Genomic DNA, 25,831 nt, shown 5'->3' on the forward strand with positions numbered 1-25,831 from the left:
GTAGCACTGCTACAGGTGTTAGAAATAAACTTGATCCATTAGGCTTAAAAGTCAAGACAGAGGTAAAGAATTTAGGGGTAATTATTGACTCTAACGTAAATTTTAAATAACATTAATCAGATTACCAGGACAGCATTTTTTCACTTAAGAAATATAACAATAGTTAGATTCCTTAGAACTTTGCTAGATGCTGAAAAGTTAGTTCACACTTTTGTTTTTAGTCAACTGGATTATTGTAATGCACTCCTTTCAGGACTATCTATGAAAGATATCAATCAGTTGCAATGAGTGCAGAATGCAGCTGCCAGAATCTTAACTAGGAAAAGAAAATCCAAACACATCTCTCCTGTTCTGATGTCACTACATTGGTTACCTGTGTCATTTAGAATTGACTTTAAAATACTGCTAATGGTTTACAAAGCCTTAAATAATATTGCTCTATCCTGTATCTCGGAATGCCTTTCACCTTACACTCAAAATCATAACCTTAGATCTTCGAATGAGTGTCTGCTTATAATTCCAAGGGCTAAACTTAAAAGAAGTGGTGAGGCGGCCTTCTGCTGCTATGGTGGAGCACTTTAAAAAACTGCTAAAAACCCATTATTTTATCATGGTTTTCTCATAGCTACATTTTAGTGTATCCCTGTTAAGCAACGTTTGCATTGAATTATCATTTATATCAAGGCTCCTCAATCTGTATTAACCCTTACTATTCTCTGCTGTTCTTTTTCTAGTTTTCTGTATTGGCGTTCTGTGCCACTACCACCTGATCAAGGCACCATGCAGTCCCTACATTAATGGATTGAAGGCAGCACCCCAGATGTCCACATGACCATTGACTTCAAATTCTTTCATGTGAAGACTGAAAGCCATAAGATAGATAGATAGATAGAGAGATAGATACTTTATTAATCCCAAGGGGAAATTCACATACTCCAGCAGCAGCATACTGATAAAAACAATTCCCCGGGTGGAATTGAAGAGTCGCATAGTGTCACTGGAGCAGGACGGTGACAGCAGTCTATCGCTGAAGCTGCTCTTCTGTCTGGAGATGACACTGTTTAGTGGATGCAGTGGATTCTCCATGATTGACAGGAGCCTGCTCAGTGCTTGTCGCTCTGCCACGGATGTCAAACTGTCCAGCTCCGTGCCTACAATAGAGCCTGCCTTCCTCATCATAAGGACTGATTTAGATCATTTATGTTAGATAGAAAGCCCACTTGGGGCTGGGCAGTCTCTTGGCCTTGGAACCTCTGTAAATATTTTTTTCTCCAGTCCTCTGGAGTTTTTTTTTGTCCTCCTGGCCATCTGATCTTACTTTATTCTTTGTTACTTGATATTGGTCAGTCTTATTTTTGCTTCATACAGTATAAACTTTTCTTTCTTCATCTTTTAAAGCATTTTGAGCTACACCATTTGTATGAAAATGTGATATATAAATAAATGTTGTTGTTGTTGGTTAGTGGAACTTATGCCCTGTGTACACACTGGTATTCATAGTAGCTTTCAAGCTGGTAGTGTAGTATCTTTTTATCTGTGGGACCCAACTCTAACCTGTGCCATCTTGGTGGAGTGGTTGGTCCTGACCCTAACTGAAAAACATATGAGGCAAAAATAAACAAAATGGGCATGTTAACAGTACAAGTAAGATTCAGGTCTAATACTAAAAGTACCAGAGAGCTGCCTGAATCATGGCTATCATGAACCCAGCATATGCAGGTTTAAAAAGAACAACATCCAAATAATAAAAAAGACTTTATGACCAGCACCCTCCGAACCCCACCTTATTAATCCACTCCCCTTTACACATTTGCTATATATATCCTGTATGTCTAATCATTTTTTGCAGGTTGTTGATAGCTAAGGAATAAAAAACTATATTAAGATACAAATATGTGATTCATTTTCTCCCTTTGTGTTTTTCTAGCTACAAACAAGCAAACTGGATCACAGATCTTCACTTCTATAAAATTAAATATAAAAGTAACAAGTGAGAGATAAGTGAGAGATGATCACAGGGAATACACAAAGAAAAATTAAAGAGAACAGGGCAAAACTTCTACTTTCATCCTCGGCCTTACTACAGGATTCAGCTATTGTCTATGTAGCGAGGTAGCTCACTCTCATGCCCATCTTTCTTTTCTCTCACTTTGTATAAAGTGCTACTCAGGTCTCTGAGTTGCAAAGACACCAAGGTCTGCTAAAAGGAGCTCTATCCTTGTATCCCTGCTTAAAATACGGGCCTTAATGACTTACGAAATGATTTACATGTCTGGTTCTGTTTTGCCACAGCATTACAGCAACCAAGAAGAACTGCACTGATAACAGGAAAGAAAGAAAAAAAGAGGTTGAAATGTTCTCTATAAACTGGCAAGGGTCTGAAGTCAAAAGATCAAAGAGACATTAACTAGCAAAGCCCAAAATACCAACCAAACAAGTAGAAAAATGAAAGAGAACAAAAGCTGTGATGTCTTAAAGCCATTTTTGTTCAGTAAATCCACAAATTTGGACATTAAGGTTACTGGGCCATTCTTCTTAAATAGGGGAGCAATGATGACATGAAACATCAGATATATTGTGATTGTGTGACAGTGGTTAAGATCTGGCAGCTTCTGCAAACTTTTGTGGGAATTCTAAAGTCTTTTATGAAACTCTGTGTATCATGATTACTCTGCCATCCAAAATAAAAAGGGTGAGGCCTCCAAAATAGCCCACAAAAAAAGTCTCACCCCAAGGTAAGCCTGTCCCCAGAAGGCTTAAGGCCTGACTAGGCCTCAAAAAGGAGGTCAGGCTTTCAAATTCATCCCAAAAACCTTGAAATTTGTCTATCCAGAGGGAGAACCATGTAAACTCCAGGTGCAGCAAAGACAAGTCCAAAAAATCTTTTAAAAAAGGATGTTTATTAATAAAAAAAAATACACAAAATGTTTTGATGAACTAAAAATAAAGCTGCCAAAGGCAATCCATGTAAACAAATCTGAAAATGTTGCCTTAATCCAGAAGGCAAAAGAAGCCAAAAACCAAAACAACTCATTAATCACACAGAGGAAAATACTTTCAATTTCGCCAAACCAGAGCTTAGAGTGGATTGTTACAAGCCATTATGGAATACCAGAAGCACTCCATTTTTCAATGGGTCATACCGCCATTTCCTGCTCTGCCTTCACACAACAACACACCCCGATTAATGTATGAGTATCAAATCAAAATTACAAGGGGGGCCTTCCCTTCTCTGATCTAATGAACATTTACTTATGTATTCTCCCTTCAGGCACTGCACCAGAGCACATTCTAAATTAACCTTATCTATGATGGACAGTTGACCCTTTCTCAAGAGGATGCACCCACAAAATACAAAGAACATATTCTCACACATAGAAACTATACAAACGAAAAAATAAAATTGGCATATAATACATGGGTAGACAAACAGTAAAAACATATGACAATATTATTAAAAAATTGAAAACAATGAATAATACTTAAAAAGAACACACAGAAGACAAAAATAAATTATTTAAACATGAGCCAGGTGAGGAACTCTGACTTGACCATAACACTATGCACTTATTTTGGGGGTTGTCTGCCCAGTTATTATTGTTATTACGTGAATGACACATGTAAAAGATGACTTACAAGGAAGTTAAATACATATAAGAATGAAGGTACCAGCATGAAAAGCAACAGAGAACAAGATAAAATGTGAGCACAAGGGAACTGGAACAACTACATAATTATACCTAAGGCTAGAAACACTACAAAAATCAGCATCCTAAACTTCGTTTCAGTGCAATAGCAACTACCCTGGGATAGGAAGTAAGCAGTTCCAAAATATTTTTTTAATATTTATTAAAAAGATCTGTTTTCAAAAAACACTTAACACTAGAATTCCTGACGCCTATGAAAAAACTTAATCCCGGTAATCCCGGCCCACTTTAAATCCCTTCGCACCTCTCCATCAGCATCTTTTGCTTTGAAAATGCGTCGATGAGCACCAAACAGCAAGTAGCCTGCTGTCTCATCCCTCCTCTTGACGGAGCTCAACTCAGGCAAAAAGTTCTCCCAACTCAAGCCAAAGCTCTTTATCTGCGTGTGAGTTTCCGGGAATTGTATAGGGTAAATAATACAGTATATCGTTATTTGGAATACATAGGCTTCAGGAATTCTAGTGTTAAATTCAATTTCAGGTGCAGCTCGAAAACCCAGAGGGAGAACTGCTTTGGAATGAACGGTGAAAAATTGTTCAGTCTTGACACATCTGGCAAGAGGAAGGATGGTGAACAGAGAAGCAGATGCAGATCAGAGAAAAGTGTATTGGGTCCGTGCAGCAACAGGAGGCCAATGGAGAGGCCAACGGAGAGTAGTTGGAGTGAAAAGATGAAGACAAAACACTAGTCGAGAAGGTGCATTCTGGAGGTGCCGGAGTGAACTGATTGTAGCTGAAGAAAGTCCTGCAATGAGAGAGTTGAAATAGTCTGGCCAAGTGAGAGAACCAGTGCCAGAATTAGGAGTTGCATGGCATAATTAGTGAGAAAAAGTTGATGAATCCACATTTAATATCTGTTTGTTGCTAGAAGGATTGTGGAAAACGTTTAAATAATTTATCATTATATTGTGACACCATTTTTTTATTATGGCTGCCACCATTAACTGCACTAATGTGTTGATGGTTATCCTGGCAATATTATCCAAAAGGATCCATGCATGCATTCCCTTCTTATCTGAGATTGGATAAGCTTCATGTAGTTTAACATTTTTTTATTTGTGTTAGTGTTTTTAGGGTTCAACAAAGGATCCTTTTTACTCTCAGTTTAATGAAATTGGCTCAGCATTGGACTACATCCGCCTCCCAGTTCCCTCTCATTAAAGTCCTTTTCTCTATGTTTTGAGTAAGACGAGCCAACAAAACACTGGTGGCAACACAGTGACCAGACACAGGACCAATAGCACTAAACACAATTGCATCCCAATGTCAACTAACAGTTGGTACCACTTGGTGGTATTTATGAGCTGGGCAAATGAGCAAGCCGCTCACTGAACAGACTAGAAACAAGTGCAAGAGGCCCTACAGAGACAATAACAATAATTTTTGATTAATTTTTTTGTGTTTATCACTACTTTGTAAGAATTATATTTCTGAAAAATGTACTATTGTAGCATTTTAATTTCCTTTCTATGATTATGTGTACAGAAATGCCATATGATCATATGTTGTTGATACTCTGTGTTCTGTGTCGTTTAAAAGGCTTCAGGTGAACCCCCTCTGTATATCTGTGGTCTCCGCTTTACTTCAGAATCAGTACAGAGATGGGAAAATCTTGGAAACTTCACAGCAACACAGCAAAGAGCACTCCCGCAGGAAGCCAGAGCTCAGGAGCTTCAGAATTCAAATGATGGTGTGTTCAGAATTATTTTTAGGCTGCAGCAGGGTAGGATCCCTAACACTAAGAAACCTCTGGCAAAATGAGTCCTCCCTGTGAGCACAATAAAAATGAGCCCCTCCGATATGAGTGAGCATCTTTATAAGGTTTTAGTTCTCATGAGTGGCTAGAGATCTAGACATTTCTGACACTGCAATTTAGTCTCCAGTTGTGCAGTTTAAGAGTTAAGCTTTTTAGTGTCTTCTATCCTACATGAAGACGAGAACTGCAGGGCCAAATTAGCTGAAGCTGCAACTCTTATAGCAGAAATCCAATTAGCAGAAGTTCTTAGCCATCTGACGAGGGTGTATGTTAGCCTGATTATCATCTTTGGGTGAAATGGAAAAGATTTTACTCTTTTGGTTAAACATATAGTACTATGTGCAACACCAGTGCTAGGGAAAAATCTGCTTGATGGTGTTATAAATTCCTCAGTAGAATAGTCGACATTTTAGTTAAAACTGTTTCATTGCAACTACCTTTACTTTCACTTTTAGTCCCAATAAACTGAAATTACAATGAATGGTCACTACTAAAATTTAGTATTACAAAACCAGTCCAATTTTATTTAATTAATTGATATTTCATTATACATCCTATTAATAACTTCACAAAAGCCACATTTGATGTAAAGTGATATCAAAATGACATTTTCTTGTCCTATTGTTTGTTGTTTTTTGTGGATGGTTTATGGCTAATTATGTTCATACTTCTTAAATAACTATCTAATAAAGATTTAAAATCTATGTGTAAGTATCCAATGTCAGAGTAATATTGAATCATTTTGATATGTGTAATGCATCGGTAAGGTTGTTTTAATTGTGACATAAATACTGAGTACATGTTTATTGACTCAGAGTGATGCTTATATACCTGTAGCTCCTTTCCTCTTCCATTCATTTATAGATAAGCGACTTCTTGATTTTCTTTTTCTTTTACTGTTATCTTACCTCAGCAGGAGAGGTGAGCTGCTATACTGGACGTTCTCTAAAAATGCTGCTGTGACTTGTACCAGGATCAGGCACAAGCCACTGTTACTTTCCCAGTATTTCACTAACTTATACTGGGGATCTGTTTGCTGTGTGGAATGACTATCAGATAAGATAAGTAAAGGAGAAAATGATAAAATATACAAGTTGAAATAACCTCTCTCAAGGTAAATTTGAAACAGTAAATCACACGCAATGCTTCTCTTTTTTATAGGTTTAAGATTTATGGTTTTGAAAAATTGCCATTGCTTTTCACGTTTTTTTTTTTCAGTTTTGAAATCTAAAGTTGAACTTTCTAGACATAATAAGAGCACCAAATTTCAACAAAACGAGTCCACTGGGAACTGAATTTTTTTACATGCACCTAAAAAAGGATGTTGTGTAATTACTGCTAAAGACTGTATTGAAATCTACAGACTACAGTTTTTATTCATGCTTGTAGTGTTTCAATGCAAAGCAGAGTTGGTTGGAACTGGACAAATGACCAGTGCAACTATTTTTTATAATGTGCAACTATGTTGTTGGGCATAATTAGGCAAAAATGTTCAAAAATCCTTTTGTCCAAAGGTGAGGGAGTGGGACGATTCAGTTGAGTGAGAATACCTTTTGCTACTTAATGGGGCAGGGCGTAAGTATTCAGACCCTTCACCTTTTTGCTATGTTGCAGCCTAGTGTTAAAATCATTTAGGCAATACTCAATACATGAGTATGACAAATTGAAAACAATATTTTAGGAATTTCTGCACATTTTTAAACATGAAAAACAGAATTTAAATGAGTAGTCAGATCTAAAAGTTGGTCAGTTAGTTAAGGTCAGGACAGGACACGTGTACGTCTCCTCCCAGCTCCTTCCGCCAGTTTAATAAGTGTCTCTCTCACCTGAGGGCACTGTAATTTTAATTGACCCCTGCTGCCTGGCTACACCGTGAAGGTTTTCAAAAATCAGAGAGCTACATGAAGAGAGTTCAAATGAGAACAGTTTAAAGCCATCAATGCATTTGGAATTCTGGAATCACCACATTCACAATTAGTCCACCTAATGCAAATCAAAGATGTGCATTTAAAACACAAGCATTTTATCTTTATATATAAACCACAGATACAGTTCTTCAATTTTAATACAAGTCTATGTGGTCTTGAATATACAGTATACTTATGTTTTCCAGAAAATGTTTGAATTTGTTCTTAAAGTAACAAACAAAATGTATTAAAATCAGTTTTACAGTTTAGACTTTTATCTGGAATTTCATGAGGTTTGAGACTACTTGTAAAGAACTAAACATGACACTTTGAAGTGAACATTTTCTTCAAATGTCTGAATATATGTTTTAGAGTAGAGGTGGAAATGTTGGCACAAGTAGCTACATTTGATATTACACAGCTTTTTAAATGTATTAACCATCTCCGTGGCACATGATTTATTTATGAACCTTTGATTGCATGGGAATGCAAGTATAAAATGGAATATAACATATCAGAAAATTGCTGTTCATCAATAGCTGTTCTTAATTTCATTCTGGAATAATGTAACTTTAACTAGGGTTATTTTTTTTTGAGGTATCATGGCAGTGACTGGTGAACTATGCATACACATTCATCTTCATCTAGGAGAAGTTTTTTAGTGGTAGATTGGACCTTTCAACATAAATATCTACTTAGCATTTACAAAGTCATTATAAAGAAAGAAAGCTGCTGGTAATAGTCTTTTGCACAAAGGCCAGTTATGACAGGGAAATGACTAACATACACTCAGTGGTCATTAAAGACAAACCCCAGAAATCAATAATATAACACCATGATGTTACATCAGTGGCTAGGTGGAGCTTGACATCATGGTTACCAGTGTTACAACAAAGACCAATGGTGTACAATGGGTACACGGGAGGTGGCATAATTTCAGACCTGGAAGACTGAGTAGATTTACAAAGAGGGAACAAGGCTTTCTTGTATCTCCTTTTAAATAATATAATTATGCCAAATTTTATTGGCTTGCTATACTTCATTTCCAAGGAAACAGAGGCTTTATTTTTCTTTAAGTTATGCAGTTGCAATCTCCAGACAAAGTTTGTAAGACAGTACACTATTTAACTATGAAAAGGCTGAAGAGATTCAGAAGAAGATTGTTAAAGTAATACTAAACTGGAAATTTTCTTTGCACTCTCTTCAGTTCTTATTTAAAAGGGGTGATTGTCATACCAAAGTGACTCCATGAACTAAAATTCAGAAGTAATTGCAAAATGTTTATTTTCCATTTTACAAAATGGCAGTTTATTTATACACTTATTATTACTGGTTAGCCTTCTGTGGTTATGCTAGGGCTTAATCAGTAGAATCTATACTAATAAAAGGCAAAGCCCTCACTGACTGACTGACTGACTGACTGACTGACTGACTGACTGACTGACTGACTCACTCACTCACTCACTCACTCACTCACTCATCACTAATTCTCCAACTTCCCGTGTAGGTAGAAGGCTGAAATTTGGCAGGCTCATTCCTTACAGCTTACTTACAAAAGTTAGGCAGGTTTCATTTGGAAATTCTCCGCGTAATGGTCATAACTGGAACCTGTTTTTTGTCCATATACTCTAATGGAGGAGGCAGAGTCACGTATCACGTCATCATGCCTCCTATGTAATCACGTAAACTGAAAACAAGGAAGAGATTTACAGCACGAGTCAAACGCGGGAACGAAGGTAAATGACGTTAATTGTTGAGTGTCTTTTAATACTGTGTAAGCATACATATTAACACATGTGCAATTAAACGTGTGCATTTACGGGGTGATTTCTCAGGCTTAAAAGCTCGCCTTTTATCAAACGCGGGAAGAAAGGTAAATGACGTTAATTGTTGAGTGTCTTTTAATACTGTGCAAGCATACATATTAACACATGTACAATGTTTTCATTCTGAAGGGCACAAACCACGTTGGATTTCAGCCGTTAAACAAGCAAAAATGTCGGTACACCAGATAAATAAGTGCAACATATTATCAGTTGTATTGTATGCTTACAATACATATAGAAATGTGTTAATCGTTAACTAATAGTATGGGATGGTGTTTTTCGACTCGCGCCTTGATTTAAACGATTGCATGTCTTGGTGGGTTTGCGTAGCTTATTGTCAATATCTTTATACCTCTTTTTAAGACTTATTGACTGAAACGGGCTTTCACGAAAAAAGTTAGGGCTTTGCTACAGGATACACCCTCCACAAGTTAAGGAAGTAAAAATAAAAGGTATTTTTTTATTTTATAACTTTTTTCATGAAATCTCCTTTCAGTCAATAAGCCTTAAAAACAGGTGTAAAGCTAAACTTGCAGCACCGCTATTCAATTACACTTGCCTAACGCCTCTCCTAAGGGGAAATACTGTGGGATCTGGGCATCCGTCAAAGCACCAATCACAGGCCCGATTAGAAAGCGGGAAGCTGTGATTTGTCGTCTCCCTCCCATGTAACAATCACAGCCCGTGTTACAACGCACTATGTATGTATGTGTATATATGTGTATGTGTGTGTGTATGTATGTGTGTATATGTATGTGTATATATTTGTTGATATGTGTGTGTATATATATATATATATATATATGTGTGGATGTGTATATGTATATATATATGTATATATATGTATATGTAGATATGTGTATATGTAGATATGTATATGTATATATATGTTTACATAACCTCTTTAACACACCACTTCTCCACTGCGAAGCGCGGGTATTTTGCTAGTAGTATAATAAACAGAAAGTGTAACAATAATAAAGCAATCATGCTTCCATGGTTTCCCACTCACTGACCCACCTGGTTTGACAAGGGACAAAAAGAATGATTGTTTCTCAGTCCAGAAGGCCATATGACGAGAAGTGTGGGACACGAGGGGAGCCTTTACCAGTCAGGACAATGAGGAAAGGGAAAAAAGGCAACAATGAAAAGGAAAAAAAGTTGTCCTATAGCCAAGTCCCTGTCCAGCCATTAGCCAGTTAGACTGCACTAGACCATGCTAGAATTGGACCTGAGCGAGTGATAGATCAGCACAGTAAAAAACTCTGTAAAAGATTATGAAAAGTAGATTTCCATGTAGCGGAGCAGGCAGTTCTGGGAGGATTAGAAGCCTCCAAAATATTCCATAATTAAGTATTCAGTGATGATCCAGTACTACAAATTCTCATTTCAAAGTGTCAGTTGATATGAAAGAGACACTTCTGAGCCATATTTTAGGAAAAAAACTGCTAAAATATTCTAAAATATCTTTTTAATATATTTTAAAATACAACAGCCATTGCCACAAATAGCCCTGCTGCCTTATCATTGTGAATTTCACAGCACATGTTCAGTATCTAAAATCATGCCAAACATAATGCAAGATAAAACATAAAAAAAACACTGAGTTTAAATAAAACCAGAAATGATGGAAACTTCTCAATAAGTTGCCTGGGTGGTTGTTGCATTTTTTGTCTGTCTGTTGTATGTAACTTGTGTTCAGGTGAAACTAATCTGAGGAATAATCTATCTACTATATAATAAAATGCTATTGTCTCCGTGTGTGTGTGAGTGTGTGTGTCTGGTGCCTCCAAGCAATCTGATTGGACAGTTTGGCTTTGGCGTCTCAGTGGTGACCTCAGTGATGGTCTTCTTGCTTCTTCCTGAAATCAATGATTAGTTGTTTAGTTTTTTTGGTGTTAAGTATCAAATTATACTCTGTGCACCAGTCTGTCAGTCTTCGTATTTCTTCCCTGTAGGCAAATTTGTCTCCATCAGTGATCAGCCCTTCTATTATTGTATTGTCTGCAAATTTAATGATAGCATTGGTGTTGTAGGCTGCTATGCAGTCATACATATACAGAGAGTAAAAGAAAGGACTCAACACCCAGCCTTGCGGTGCTCCTATGCTCCACAAAGAGCAGCTGTGCATATGTTCCTCGCAGTTCCAGGTGGAGTAGTACAGTGAGGAGGACAGCGGAAATGGTGTCATCTAATGACCTATTGGGTCTATATGCATATTGATGAAGGTCTAGAGTAGGTGGAAGAAAGCCTTGACGTACGTGAGAATCAGTCTTTCCAGACACTTCATGATTAATGGTGTTAATGCTACTGGTCTGTAATCATTGAGGCAGGTTAATGCAGTCTGCTTTGGAACTGGTACTATGGTAGATGTTTTCAGGCAGGTAGGGACAGTGCACTGTGATAAAGAGCGATTGAAGATATTTGTAAATACCTCCGCCAACTCTGCACCACAGTTTCTGAGAACCTGTCCTGAGACACCATCTGGGCCAGCCGCTTTCCATACATTGATACTCCAGAATGTGTGTATACATTAGCAGACCGTATAGTAACTACCTGACTGTTGGTATGTGGAGCAGGAATGGTGGTCGTGACAGTTCCTGGTCCCCCCTCCCCATGGCGTCCAAAGAAGTAGTTAAGTTGCTCTGCCAGTGAGGAATTGCTGCTACTGGCAGCTGGATTGGTATTATTGTTTTGCATAGTAATGTGATGTATACCTTGCCATGCCTGGCAGGGGTCCGAGTTGTCAAAATAATGCTCAATTTTCTTCTTGCAGGCTGATTTGGCACTTCTAATGCCTCTCTTCAGCTTTGACCTGGCAACACTGTAATGCTGTTTATCACCAGAGTGGAAAGTTTTATTATGAGCCTTTAGCAAGAGTCATACATCTCTTGTTATCCACGGCTTATTGCTGGGCAAAGCACAGATTTGTTTTGTTGTAGTGACATTGTGTATGCAGCTCTTTATATAAAACAGTACAGTAAAGGTGTATATATCAGTATTGTCATCTTCAAATAAGCTCTAGTCAGTACTACTGAAGAAGTCCTGGAGCTGCTCATAAGCTCCCTTTGGTCACACCTGTATATCTCTTACAGTTGATTTAAACATGTTTATAAGAGCTGTTAATATATGTTTATAAGAGTATACTGGAACAAAAAATAAAGAGATTTGGTCAGACTGGCCCAGATATGGGAGAGGTAATGCTTAAAGCCCATGTTTGTGGTTACTGTACACAGAGTCAAGTGTGTTTTTTCCTCTTGTGGGACATAGGACATGTTGATAAAATAAGGGGAGCACAGCCTTTATATTTGCCTGGTTAAAACCACCTGCTTTTACAAACACTCCATCTGGGCGGGTATTCTGTTGTTTGCTAAATGACAGTTTGCAGAAAGCCCAAGGCAATTGTAGTGTTAGCATTCAGAGGTATGGACACAGCAGTGACTATAATAACTATAAGTTCTCTTGGCAAATAAATGGAACAACATTTTATTGACACATATTCCAAGACCAGAGAGCAGTGAGTATAAATGATCTTAGCATTTGTACACCAGTTGTTGTTCATGTATACACACACGGTTACCCCCAGCTCTTACCAGAGTCTCTAGTCCTGTCGGCACAGTGTGCTATGCAACCCGCCAGATTAATAGCCTCATCCGGAATCATCAGGTTGAGCCATGTCTCTGTAATAATCATAATGCAGAAGTTGTGGATGTTCCTCTGCATGGAGGTGGTAAGTTCCAACTTCTCTATTTTATTTGGGAGCGATCTTGTGTTGGAGGAAAAGAGACATGGCAGCAGAGGTTCGCAAGTTAGGCACGTATGCCGGCCTGGCCCTCACACTTTTGATTCCTCATTCAAAACCTCCTCCGTCACCTTCCATCTGAAATTGTAATCCTCTGAGACGCAAGTGATCTGGCTTGCTCTGCCACAATATTGTGATCCGGGTGCTCCTTGTCAAAAACACAGCTGTTGAACATAGAGCCGAAGTGAACCTATTTGTGTTGGGTGCATTTGATGTTCACCTGTGTATATGTGACACGCACTAGTAAATAAACTAAGAAAATTAACAAAAAACTAATTAAAGAGTGTTGTTTTAAGGAGTGCTGAGCCACTGTGTGTGCATGCGCCGCTGCCATTGTTGAACAGGCTGGATGTATACATCCTTCAGAATTAAACATTGTATTGAGGGGACTCTTTATTAATTACACATTGCCTCTACAAGTAAGTGGCTGCTCAACTAGTAAGAGCATTAAATATGTAGACAACAGAGTTTAAAGTTAGTAGGTAGGTATCAAGGGATTATGTGTGTTTAGACAGAAGGAGATTTAAGAGGCTTGAATGTTGTGCGAAAGTGAGAACAAAATGCATAGTGTGAGTGTAGGAAAATCATGAACCTTCCTGGGTGTTAACAAAGCATCACATATTTATGGAAAACCACTCAAAAATCAGCCAATGGTGGTTCTGTGCTCAGAAACAGACACATCATAAGAAGGCCTAATGAACACTGACATTACTAGTGCATGGTAACAGATGAGTTATGGTCAGTCAGAAAACACATTTGGTGGGGTATTTATTCCACTTTTGTACATTGAAGTTCTTTAAATTCCCTGTTCTGTTAATAACCTGCCATGCACCAGATTTCTAAGTCTTGTTTTTTTGCCCCGCTCACCATTGGTTCATCCTGTTCATTACTATCAGTGTTCCAGGTTCAAGTAGGAGTACACCAGCTGCGGGTAACCTGGGGATCACATTCAGCATTATGGGTTCATCATAAATTATGATCTTGTTGTCATGAACTGGAGTCAGAACCAAAACGAGAATGGGGTCTGAGGCCTCCAAAAGGTCTCACTGACCAGGCCAGGCCTCCTTTGACCGTCAGCATGGCACTGCAAGACCTAAACACTAGCGTGGCAAACTGCTTGCATACTAAAACGAGTTTAGCTGCAGGTGGAAGTCCCATTTTACTTACAGTGGAAAGCAGTGTTGTTTTGCGGTGTAGCAGTCTATTAGCCTTTGAAAGCACCGTGAAGAAGCTGTGTGTTGTTATGATTCTGCCTTTGTCCAAAAATGGTTCCTGTCATTTTTCACACATTCTGCATGGGTGTCTTTGTTGTCAAAGCGCAAATGCCGTCTGATAGCGGCCACGGGACATTGTATCTTTGATTGACGGTACACGACTTTACAAGTTTCATAAATTTACACCAGCTGTTACAGACTGAAATCAAATGTATGTTTTTATTCTAAGATAGTAAGAATAAGAGCAGCTCACTGCTCAAAACGGACTCGTCCGGTCTCGAACCTGTGACGTTTTGATTATCAGTCAACAGTTGATACCGTTGCACTACCGAAGCCGTCATAGCAAATGTGTATCTTTTGTGAAAGTGTTTATTTGATCTTTGGACTTCAGGCTTCACATATTATATAGTTTATGCCAACATTTTGTCATTTACTACTAAAATATGAAAAATGTTTCTGTTTTAACAATGTGTTTACACAGATTATTGTAGAAACGGAACACACATCAAATGCATATGTTCCAAATAACAATCTATTCCACTCTAAAACTCCAGCACTTCACTCCCAGATAATCAATCAAGGCATGAGCTGGGAGAAATTTGTGCACGTTCTAAGTCGGTGGGGGGATGGAATAGCAGGCTGCTTGCTGCTTGTCTTAATCGGCACATTTACAGGACAAAAGATGCTGAGGGAGAGGTGCGAACAGATTTAAGGTGGGCCAGATCTACGAGTTTTTTCGTAGGCTCTGGTAATTCTAGTGTTAATTTGAACATACTTATTCCCATGAAAGCTACTTGTTTACTGCACCATCTGCATCCACTGTTACAGTTACACAATTAATTGCAAGAAATATGTTGTGTTACAGTCTATTGTTACTACTTGTAATGAAATTTTCTCATTTTAATTTCATAAGTTGGCTTGTTAACTATTTTGTATTTGCTATTAATCATACTATACAGTGATCCCTCGCTATATCGCGCTTTGCCTTTCGCAGCTTCACTCCATCGTGGATTTTATATGTAAGCATATTTAAATATATATCGCAGATTTTTTGCTGGTTCGCGGATTTCTGAGGACAATGGGTCTTTTAATTTCTGGTACATGCTTTCTCAGTTGGTTTGCCCAGTTGATTTCATACAAGAGACGCTATTGGCAGATGGCTGAGAAGCTACCCAACTTACTTTTCTCTGTCTCTCTTGCACTGACTTTCTCTGATCCTGACGTAGGGGGTGTGAGCAGGGGGGCTGTTCGCACACCTAGACGATACGGACGCTCGTCTAAAAATGCTGAAAGATTATCTTCACGTTGCTACCTTCTGTGTGCAGCTGCTTAGTGAAGCGACATGCTGCACGGTGCTTCACATACTTAAAAGCTCAAAGGGCACGTATTGATTTTTCACTCTTTGTTTTTATCTGTCTCTCTCTCTCTCTCTCTCTCCCTGCTCCTGACGGAGGGGGTGTGAGCTGCTGCCTTCAACAGCTTTGTGCCGCGGTGCTTCGCATACTTAAGCCAAACAGCCCTATTGATTTGTTTGCTTTGCTCCTTTGTTTCTGACAGCCTGTGCTCCTGACACGCACTCCTTTGAAGAGGAAGATATGTTTGCATTCTTTTAATTGTGAGACAGAACTGTCATCTCTGTCTTGTCATGGAGCACAGTTTAAACTTTTGAAAAAGAGGCAAATGTTTGTTTGCAGTGTTTGAATAACGTTCCTGTCTCTCTACAACCTCCTGTGTTTCTGCGCAAATCTGTGACCCAAGCATGACAATATAAAAATAACCATATAAACATATGGTTTCTACTTCGCGGATTTTCTTATTTCGCGGGTGGCTCTGGAACGCAACCCCCGCGATGGAGGAGGGATTACTGTATAAAGGAATATTCATTGATAAGCTAGGTTTACTGTACTCAAAATGTTTATCTGTCACATATTATTGTAAATTCTGCATGCTATTCAAGTTTCTTTAACAAACATCAAGCTAGACAAAGCTAGTTTTTTAGCAACAGCAATAACAGGGTTAAAAACATAAATGGGGAAACTGTGATTTTTCTTCTTTGTTCCCATTATGTTAATAGTTAATAGAATTTATTTGTAGGTGGTGATATTACAATTTAGTGAACTTTATGATGGTGTATTTATTCCTGTCATGATGTGGCCAAAACACTGGATTTTAATATAAACAAGGCCAGGAGACGGAATGAGGCAACAAAGTGATCAGAGTTCAAAGATACCAAAAGGAAGTCAAAAATATCAATCGATAAACAAACAAAAAAAATTTAAAAAATAGGCAGATGAACACTTAAGTGGTAGATGCATCAAAGAAAATTTCTGTCTTTCAAAACTCATTATGTTTGTCTTTATTGTTGTAATCAATGGACTTTTAGATTTATTTTATGTCAGTGAAAATGATGACTTCATTCACAGCATGTCATATGAGAAAGTATCCTGACCATTTCTAAACGCAGAAATCCATCTCATTTTCAAAGTCCTTCTCTGAAGTGGAATAAATGGATTTGATTAAGGATGGATGGGGTCATGTAGTGTTGTATACTCCACTATAATAAACTGCATTTATCATTTTCTCAAAACTCCAGCATACATTATTAGTATAACCCAGTGTTGAAGTCCCACAGATACACCCTCAGTGGAGTGCCTCCACATTCTGGATACATTATAGCAATATGTGAGTTAAAAAATTGAAATGCATCCTATGCTTTCTTAATCTGCATTCTGAGTGTTCTTTTGCCATCAGTTTGATTAACCAATGATTTGGTAGATGGCATTTTTAGGTATTTTAGCAAAAGAAAAAAAGGGTTCATTGCTTAGTACCATGAAGGGAATTACAAAACAAAGAATGCTTTCAGGAGCTATCTTTCATACTTAAGTCTGACATAAACAGGGAGTCACACGGCTCCAGTGGTATCAGTTGCTTAATCATGGCTTGACAATGATTTGTTTCTTGATCTTTCATCCTGCAACTGAATCCTAAAATTCTGTAACTTTCTTTGACACATACTGTAACAATAGAACCTCGCCAACAACACTGCTGAGTTTTCTTCAGACTAAGTTCCCTATCCAATGTGGAAAATCTCTTCTGTTTAGTGAAGATTATATGATATAAGAATATGAGCTGACAATAGAATTACTGCTACATTATAGTACATCTTACTTACAGTATATTTATATTATCTTAAGTGCCTTGAACTTTTGTTCAAATTAGTGTCCCTTAAAAATGCATCTCTGTAGTATGTCGTTTTCCAGAAGGCGTCTTACAAAAGAAAACTCCATGGGAATTCACATTTTGTCATATGACAGGCATGAGGACATGTTTGGTGTTTTGTTGTGGAATCACACCATGATCTATCCCTGGTTCAACATTTTGCACTGTGGTAACTGCTAGTGGTCAACACATGAATTCTAGATTACAAAGGCTGTCAGAAACAGTTCCCTATAGCATGGGTTAATGGAAGAAATCCCCTTGCTGTCTCCATCAGTGTTTTTTGTTTTGTAAATGCGTCGATCAGCACAAGCAGCAAGCACCCTTCTGTCCCATCCCCCGCCTTGATGGAGCTCAGCTCTCCCAGCTCAAGCCAAGGCTCCTTATCTGCATGTGAGGTGCCTGGAGTTGTATAGGGTAAATAATACAGTATATAGTTATTTAGAATACATGCATTTCATTTGTGTTCAGTGTCTACAAAGATCTAGGTAAGTGTAGGATGAAAGGAAATGTGAGGCAAGAAATGCTGAATACATACCTAAAGCAGAAACTTTTTCCATGTTATACTAATAATGACGTGAAGTGTATAATGTGTGAAGACATTAGTCCAATATCAAATAAACACGTGCGCTTTTATTCAAGAATGTAACCAAAGGAAAAAAAATCATTTGATTTACATGTTGCGGTCAATGAATTAAAAACCCAAGCTCAAATGTCAATTGAAAGGAAGTTGATACGCATTCTTGAATAATGTAGAGGTAAGAACTGCTGCCTTATAACCCAAAAGTACCGGGTTTGAGTCTCGGCGCTCCGAGTATTGAGCTGCTGCTATTACTATTACTACAATGTAATAAAAATGTACATTTGATTTGAGTCTGTAACATTCTGTGTAAATTTTGGCTACATGTAAAAGTAAGAGCTTGTTTTTTTTATTATTCAGTTTTATTCTGTCAGTGACGTTCACATGAGTCTTTGAGTTGATGCCGTTTATCCCCATTCTTTTCATAAGAGCAGAGATGGCCACCGTTCCTGCTATGACTGACACCAGCTCTGAACTATTTGTTGTACCAGCAATCAAAGATATGATGTTCTGTGACCGCTATCAGACTACCATATGCCATTTGTGCTTTGACAGCAAAGACACCCATCCAGAAAGTGTGAAAAACGACAGATTTGCTGCGGTTTCGGACATCTGGCAACTTTTTGTTGAGAACTGTGTTTTGAGTTACAACCCAAGGCAAAGACTTTCAGAGTCTGTGGTCATAAAGCTTATAGATCCGTTTCTGGGCAAAGGCAGAACCGTAACAACAGAGATGCAGAGACTGCATGTAAACAATATAAAGCAGAGCACTTTTTGGTGATGTCAGCTGTAATGCCTCTCTCATGCAACCCCCACTTTAATATGCAGCCCTGTCTTTGCACTCTACCCATTTACAGTGCAAATCCTGCCGAATATGCCAAGAGTTTTGCTATAGAGTCATTATACATGCCATTCCAGTTCACACATTTGCACTGTAGTTACTGCTCAGCCCCCAATTTACTGTGAGGCAACACCTCTACATTTGGATTATTTGATAGATGATGGGACAGCATTAAGTGGTGCTGTCATTTTTACACTTCCTGATGAAATTGTTACTAGGATTTCTCCAAGAGACTAGTAACAATAGCATAATACCAAGCACAGGCAATAAATAAAGCACTAATATTATATACAATAGTTGATGTCATGTATAAAAGTACACAAATGATTATAATTATGCTGTTAATGAATAAATGTTGTGTAGGTTTATGACCTGTAGGTAAAAACTGCCTTTGCATCAGTGCATTCTAAGTTGACTTCACCACTAGCTGCAATGCTTTGTGCTCCAGAGCGGAGCTGGTTCCGTACCAGAATGTAAAGCAGTCATTAGGAGGCACCCCTCATTGAAATTTTATAACCTGCTGAACATAGATGGAGATATTTCAGCTTCCCTCAGTTGTCTGAGTAATAAAGGTGTTACTGAGCCACTTTGATGATAGCTGAGATGTGTTGTGCCCAATTTTAGGTTATCAGTGATAGAAACTCCAAGAAGCTGAAATCTGATTATTTAGTCATCAATATGGTGTTCACATTTCTAGCTGGAGTGACGAGGCTGTGTTCTTGGAAACCAATTGTTATGAAAAACAGAAAATACAGCAGTTCCTGATGTATCTCTGCAAAGTGAGTCTTGACCTGATAGCATCTAGCTATCCAGTGACTGAGTATTGACTAAGAAAACTGAGTGTTTTCTCCTCACCTGGCCATCTCTTCTCCATCTTGTTTCCTGACTGTTTTTATTTAGTTATTCACAAGTGAGTCTTGTGAGTTCTGTTGGCTGTACATTGAATCCATAAAGTCTGAGCCAAATATATTTCTATGTGGAGTCTACACATTCTCCCTATGAATATTTATTCTCAAAGTACCGTAGTTTTCAAATTACATTCAAATATATCAGTTTTGGGCCTATGTTTTGGACCAGCTTCACTGCCCTGGAATGGGCTAAGCACATCAGAAAATGAAAGGATAGATGGACATATTTATGACAGGAGAAGACAAAGAGAATGAGATGTGGAGGCTTTCTTACAAAATAAAAATTGTCTGAAATATGACTGATGAAAAGAAACATTCAACTCAGGAATTGGCTCAGTATTTACTTCAATAAAAAAATCACTTGATGGGAGATGAAACTGACCCATTGACTTTTTTTAATCAAATTTAATAAGACCATTCACCAGGGCTGATACTGTCATCTATGACTGGGAATCATGAGATGCTTGTCAGTTTTTATTTCCCAAACCAAATAAAACCTACTTTTTGCACAGAATGTGTTTTCTTGTCCTTATTTTTCTCCAAAGATTTACTTTATTTAGGTTATTTTGACATCTTTAAACAAGTGTAGAAAACTCTTTGGAATATTCTTAACAAACTGAAAATAACCTATTTCATGGTGAATGTAGAAACAAGTAAAAAATATTATGCCTCGTCCAGTCACTAAGGAAACTGACCAGTTATGTAATTATATAGTATCAAGGAAAACTGAGTCATCAGATCTGAAACAATGAAGTAAGTAAAAAAAATCTCACAGGATGCTACACAGTTCCCTCTGAAGGGTTTCCTTAACAGCTTAAACATGGAAGAATCTGCTAAGGTTTGATGTTTGGTAAACAATAAAACATAAAAATGATAAATACATTGTTTTGTGGTAAAGATCTTTCTGAAACGGTATTGTTTCATTATTGATAATGGGTTTCACACATGTTTTATGTATTTTTAATTAGTTATGATTTAAATAGTTATATTTTGATATCTTCATGACATTCATGCAACCATTTTGATTCTTTAATTTTATTAAGGATTACTGCCATTTTATTGACATATGTAGCGTGTATAACATGCAATAATGTGTATCATCAGACATTCAGGTTTGTGGGCAAAATGTTTATGAAGGTTTAGGGAAAATACTTAGTATAATCCCAGATGTATGTCTTTATTACAACAAGCTTGAGGGAGTAAGCCAAATGCACTAATCAATATTTCAGTTTATACCAATTAAAACAGATAAATGATATATCCTTCTAGCGCACCTATGCCTTAATATTATCTAAATGTCCCAAAATAGTTAACATATTAGAAGTCTTTGGCACACATTTATCTTTAAAGGTAAGCTTCTTATTTATAAACTAGACATTAAGCCCGTTACAATAACGGGCGCTAGAACAGTAGTGCATAAACATTAGTAGGAACAGTCTATATTAAATGGCAAGGGACCTTGACCTCATTCTGTTTCTTGTCTTAATTTTTTTTGTCAAAAATATTTTTGCAAGAAGCCTAAAGTAAAATAATAATAAAAATAAAATAGAAACGTATATGACAATACAGTAAGTATAATTAATATTACATTTATCCTCTCCTCTGTGCCTGTTGATTGATGTGTTGTGTCTGTTTGAAGATCTCCTATTCTGCCTCTCTTTATTTTAGCTTGCTGTGGCGTCTCTCCAGCAAGTACTGTGCATTTCCCCAGCAAGTATTTTAATCTGTGCTGGCATGCAGCTGATTATTGTATGTGTGGCATCTCTCCAGCAACGGATTTTATGTGCGCGGCCACGAGTACCCAATCAGCACTCTCTCCAGCAATGATGTCCTTTATTAAAGAGTGCCCCGCGCATGCGCACTTCACCAGAAGACACACACACACGGACACATGGACGCACACAGGGATTTTATTAAAGAGGATTCTTGAAAAGTAAAATGTATTTAACTATATCATTCCTTTGGTAACTCTTCAAGAGACAATAATTACAGAATACTTTTTTACACAAGAAAGACACACCCAGAACATTCAGATTCATACAGAAATAATAAAATACACAAGGGTACACTTTTATGTTTTTCAGCTACAAAAACGTACTTGCAAATTCTCTAGTGTGCAATCCTTTGGTTCTTAGACTTCTGTTTTTGTTTTAACTTAGGTGCTTTGGTTTAGTTTGATCATTCATTTTCGCTTCTGGCTCGACTTTAGACTAATTGTTTCATCTTCTGGTCTTCCTCATACATCTAAAGTGTGACCCCTTCTTGCCAGTATATCTTTTTAAAATATACAGTGTTACAAAAACAAGCCAAGGGAGTGGCTTACTGGCTTTCAGCAGGTGAAAAAGACAGGGAAGGATGATGGTGTGACACAGTTTTTTTTTTCTATATACCAGATGAAGATATTTTAGATGACCTAAGGTGTCACTTCTGAAGAATAATTTCTCAGCTTCCACTTTTGCCCTTAATCCATTCCAAAAAGCTTTGTTAAAAATGTCTCCAATGGGCTAATCGATAGTGTACTTGATAAAGTTAACTTGTCATTAGATACTGGGGTCTTCCAAGATTCTTTAAAGACCGCAAAGGGTAAAGCATTCCTTTTGAAAAATAACTCTAGCTTCTCTGTAGTTGACAACTTCTGATCTATTTCTAACCTGCCTTATTTAAGTAAAATTCTATAAGAACAGTTTTTCATCAATTAATTAACTATCCAAATAAACATTTTATTCTTGATAAGTTTCAGACAGATTTTTGAACAGCTCATAGTACAGAAACTGCACTGGTTAAGTAGTACATGATTCGCAGGTTAATACAGACAGAGACTGCATGCTTGTTCTTGTTTTCTTACACTTGAGTGCAGCATTTGACACCATAGACCACAGCATTCTAATAAATTCCCTTAGACAAAGGGTTGTTCTCTTAGGCAGTGCCTTATATTAGTTTTAGTCTTATATATTAACAGGTAGAAAATTCTTTGTTCCTTGTGGTGATTATAGTTCTTGGAAGCCATGATATTGTATACAGTAATCCCTCCTCCATCGCGGGGGTTACGTTCCAGAGCAACCCGCGAAGTGAGAAAATCCGCGAAGTAGAAACCATATGTTTATATGGTTATTTTTATATATTTTAAGTCCTTATAAACTCTCCCACATGGTTTATAAATATTCCCCGTACAGTTATACAGCATAAACCCTTTATATTCTCTTAGTTATTAGGTAAGATTCGTTGAAATTATGTATGTAAACACAGTTTATATACTACAGTACTCACAAACATACGTATCGTATATCATTGAGGAGTTTTATTTAATACGTAACAGTTTTAAACATATTGTAATTGAGTAGGTGATATAAAAATACGTGAAAAATCTAACATGTAAATGCTGTACATAAAACCAAAATGCTATTTTAAAGAAACCGTAGAGCCTCTCCGATATCACATTTGTTGCAGCCAGGCCACCGGCAATAAATACCTACAATGCAAAAAAAAAAAAAATGCAATGCAAAAAATTGTATAAAATGTGTGCACAGTTACAATAAACGTACATACATGTACTGTACTAAGTACGTAGAAAAATAGTTTTGGGTACTCACCAACTTGTCAGATAACGATGCTATTTACTGGACTGTCACAGCTGTTGTAAAGGAGCCTCTTCACGCGACTGTGTAGCAGCGCCGTCGTCTTCTTCCACTGAAGGCGTACTAGGCAGTGTTTTACGTGTAAGGAACATCGTGATGGGCAGTTGCTGGCGCTGCCTTTTCATTTGTGTAAAGAGGTTCCTATACACTTCTGTGGCGCCGTCAAGAGCATTTTTAAATTGCAGAGAACGAATCATTTGCGGGTCCCATTCTTCAACGGATGTCTGCAGATCTTTTGCCATTCGTAGAATGGTCGCGAGACGCTCGAGAGTTAGGCCTGCGTCTTCCTCTGCCGGGTCGTCTTGATCTTCCTCCTCGCTCGCTGACTTGGTCATCTCGGCCAAATCTTCATCGCTGAGCAGCTCGGAGTGGGCATCGAGCAGCTCATTGATGTCATCACTGGTCATGTCGTTGAATCCCTCTCCTCCTAGCAGTTTTGCCAGCGTGACTGCCTTGTCAACCGCTGAGTCATGAATTTCTTCTGCAGAAAAGCCCTTCTTTTCGCACACAATCTCTGGCCACAATTTCTTCCAGCAGGCATTAACCGTGTCTTTCTTCATATCATTAAGGGCCTTCTGCACGTTCACCATACACGATGTGATCATGTACTTACGCCAGTACTCCTTCAGGGAAAAGTCATCGTCCGTGTCCATTGCCTCGACCATGTGTTGCAGGCTGTTCCTTGTGTACAATGCCTTAAAAGCCCGGATAACTCCTTGATCCATTGGCTGAATCAGTGATGTTGTATTTGGTGGCAAGAACTCAATTTTTACACCTCGGTAGGATAGATCCAAGGGATGACCTCCAGCATTGTCCAGAAGTAAAAGGACTTTGAAATCCAGCCCTTTATCTGCCAGATAGATCTTTACTTCTGGGATGAAACATTGGTGAAACCAATCCGATGTTAGGCGTTTCGTAATCCACGCCTTCGGGTTGTGCATCCAGTACACAGGCAGCAGGTTTTTATTCTTATTTTTCAGGGCTCGGGGGTTTTTGGACTTATAAATGAGCCCAGGCTTTATCATAAAGCCCGCAGCATTGGCGCACATGACCAGCGTGATGCGATCTTTGTGCGCCTTAAACCCCGGGGCTTTTGCCTCTTCCTTCGTGATAAAAGTACGAGACGGCATCCGCTTCCAAAATAGGGCCGTCTCATCCATATTAAACACGGTTTCAGGCTGATATCCGCCTTCCTCAATAATCGTCTTGAACGTGTCGGCGACAAATTTCTCGGCTGCGGCTTTGTCTGCAGAGGCAGCCTCTCCTTGCAGGTTAACACTGGCCAAGTTGAACCTTTTCTTAAATTTTTCAAACCAGCCCTTGCTGGCAGTAAATTCACGGCTCTCGCTGGGGGATTCAGCAGAAGTTCCAGGTCGAGGGTCGTCATCGTCATCGTCTGGAGCATCTCCAGCATCCGCCAACCTATCATAAAGTTGCTTGGCCTTTTGTCGGATGATATTGGTGTCCACGGGGATGTTTTTTTTCCGGCAGTCTTCGATCCAAATCCCTAACGCAGATTCCATCCGGATTACTGCCTTACTACGTCCACTTACCCTTCGTTTCGCCTCCTGGTTAAATGACACTGCAGCAGTAGATCGTATGTTCTTTTCCTCCTTCTTAATATAACGAACCGTGGACTCGTTGATACCGTAGTGGCGTCCTACAGCGGCGTAGCTTTTCCCTTCCTTCAGCATGTCTAACAAGTTCACCTTTTCAGCAATTGTTAGCATCTTCCGTTGGCGCTTCGGCACGGCCCCAGTAGCAGGAGAAGATCGCTTTGTAGACATAACGAAGAGCTTGACTACAGTACGCACAAAGCAAAACGATGATGCTGAATGAATGAGATGAGATGAGATGCCGGCTTTAAGTGAAATCGAATTCTGCGCTCCCTGTCGCGGAGCCAGTCAGCACCCAGGAGCTTAACCGCGTCCTCTGATTGGGTAGCTTCTTAGCCATCCGCCAATAGCGTCCCTTGTTTGAAGTCAAATGCGTCCCTTGTTTGAATTCAAATGGGCAAATCATGAGGAAGCGCACTTACTGTAGACCGCAGACATCCGCGAAGCAGTGAAAAATCCGCGATATACATTCACATATGCTTACATTTAAAATCCGCGATGGAGTGAAGCCGCGAAGGAGGAAGCGCGATATAGCGAGGGATCACTGTACTGTGTACCACAAAAAACTATGCTGGGCTTGCTATTTTCAATCTGCATGCTCCCATTAATCCAAACTATATTGAAAAACAAGGTGAACTACCACAGTTAAGCACATGACATGCAGCTTTACTTATCTCTAGCACCTAATGTCCCTGATGCTTTGTGCTCTCTGATTCAATGTATGTCTAGTATTTCTGACAGTGTGAGTAGTAATTTCTCCAAGCTAAATAAGGAAAAAACTGAAATTGTACTTGTTGTTGAAAATGGAATAATGAAAGTCTTAG

At 38.4% G+C, this 25,831-nt stretch overlaps 1 protein-coding gene across 1 annotated transcript in view; it reads right to left on the reverse strand.

Moving 5' to 3' along the window:
* LOC114645830 (tigger transposable element-derived protein 1-like) overlaps window positions 1-25,178 on the reverse strand; it is an 83,434-nt gene extending 58,256 nt beyond the window's left edge. The window contains exon 1 of the mRNA XM_028793730.2: window positions 23,654-25,178. Coding sequence (XP_028649563.2) covers window positions 23,654-25,178 — 1,525 coding nt within the window. The remainder of the gene's footprint in view (window positions 1-23,653) is intronic.
* Between the last annotated feature and the right edge of the window lie 653 nt (window positions 25,179-25,831).

Source organism: Erpetoichthys calabaricus, chromosome 1, assembly GCF_900747795.2.
Source record: "Erpetoichthys calabaricus chromosome 1, fErpCal1.3, whole genome shotgun sequence".
Classification (NCBI taxonomy): Eukaryota; Metazoa; Chordata; class Cladistia; order Polypteriformes; family Polypteridae; genus Erpetoichthys; species Erpetoichthys calabaricus.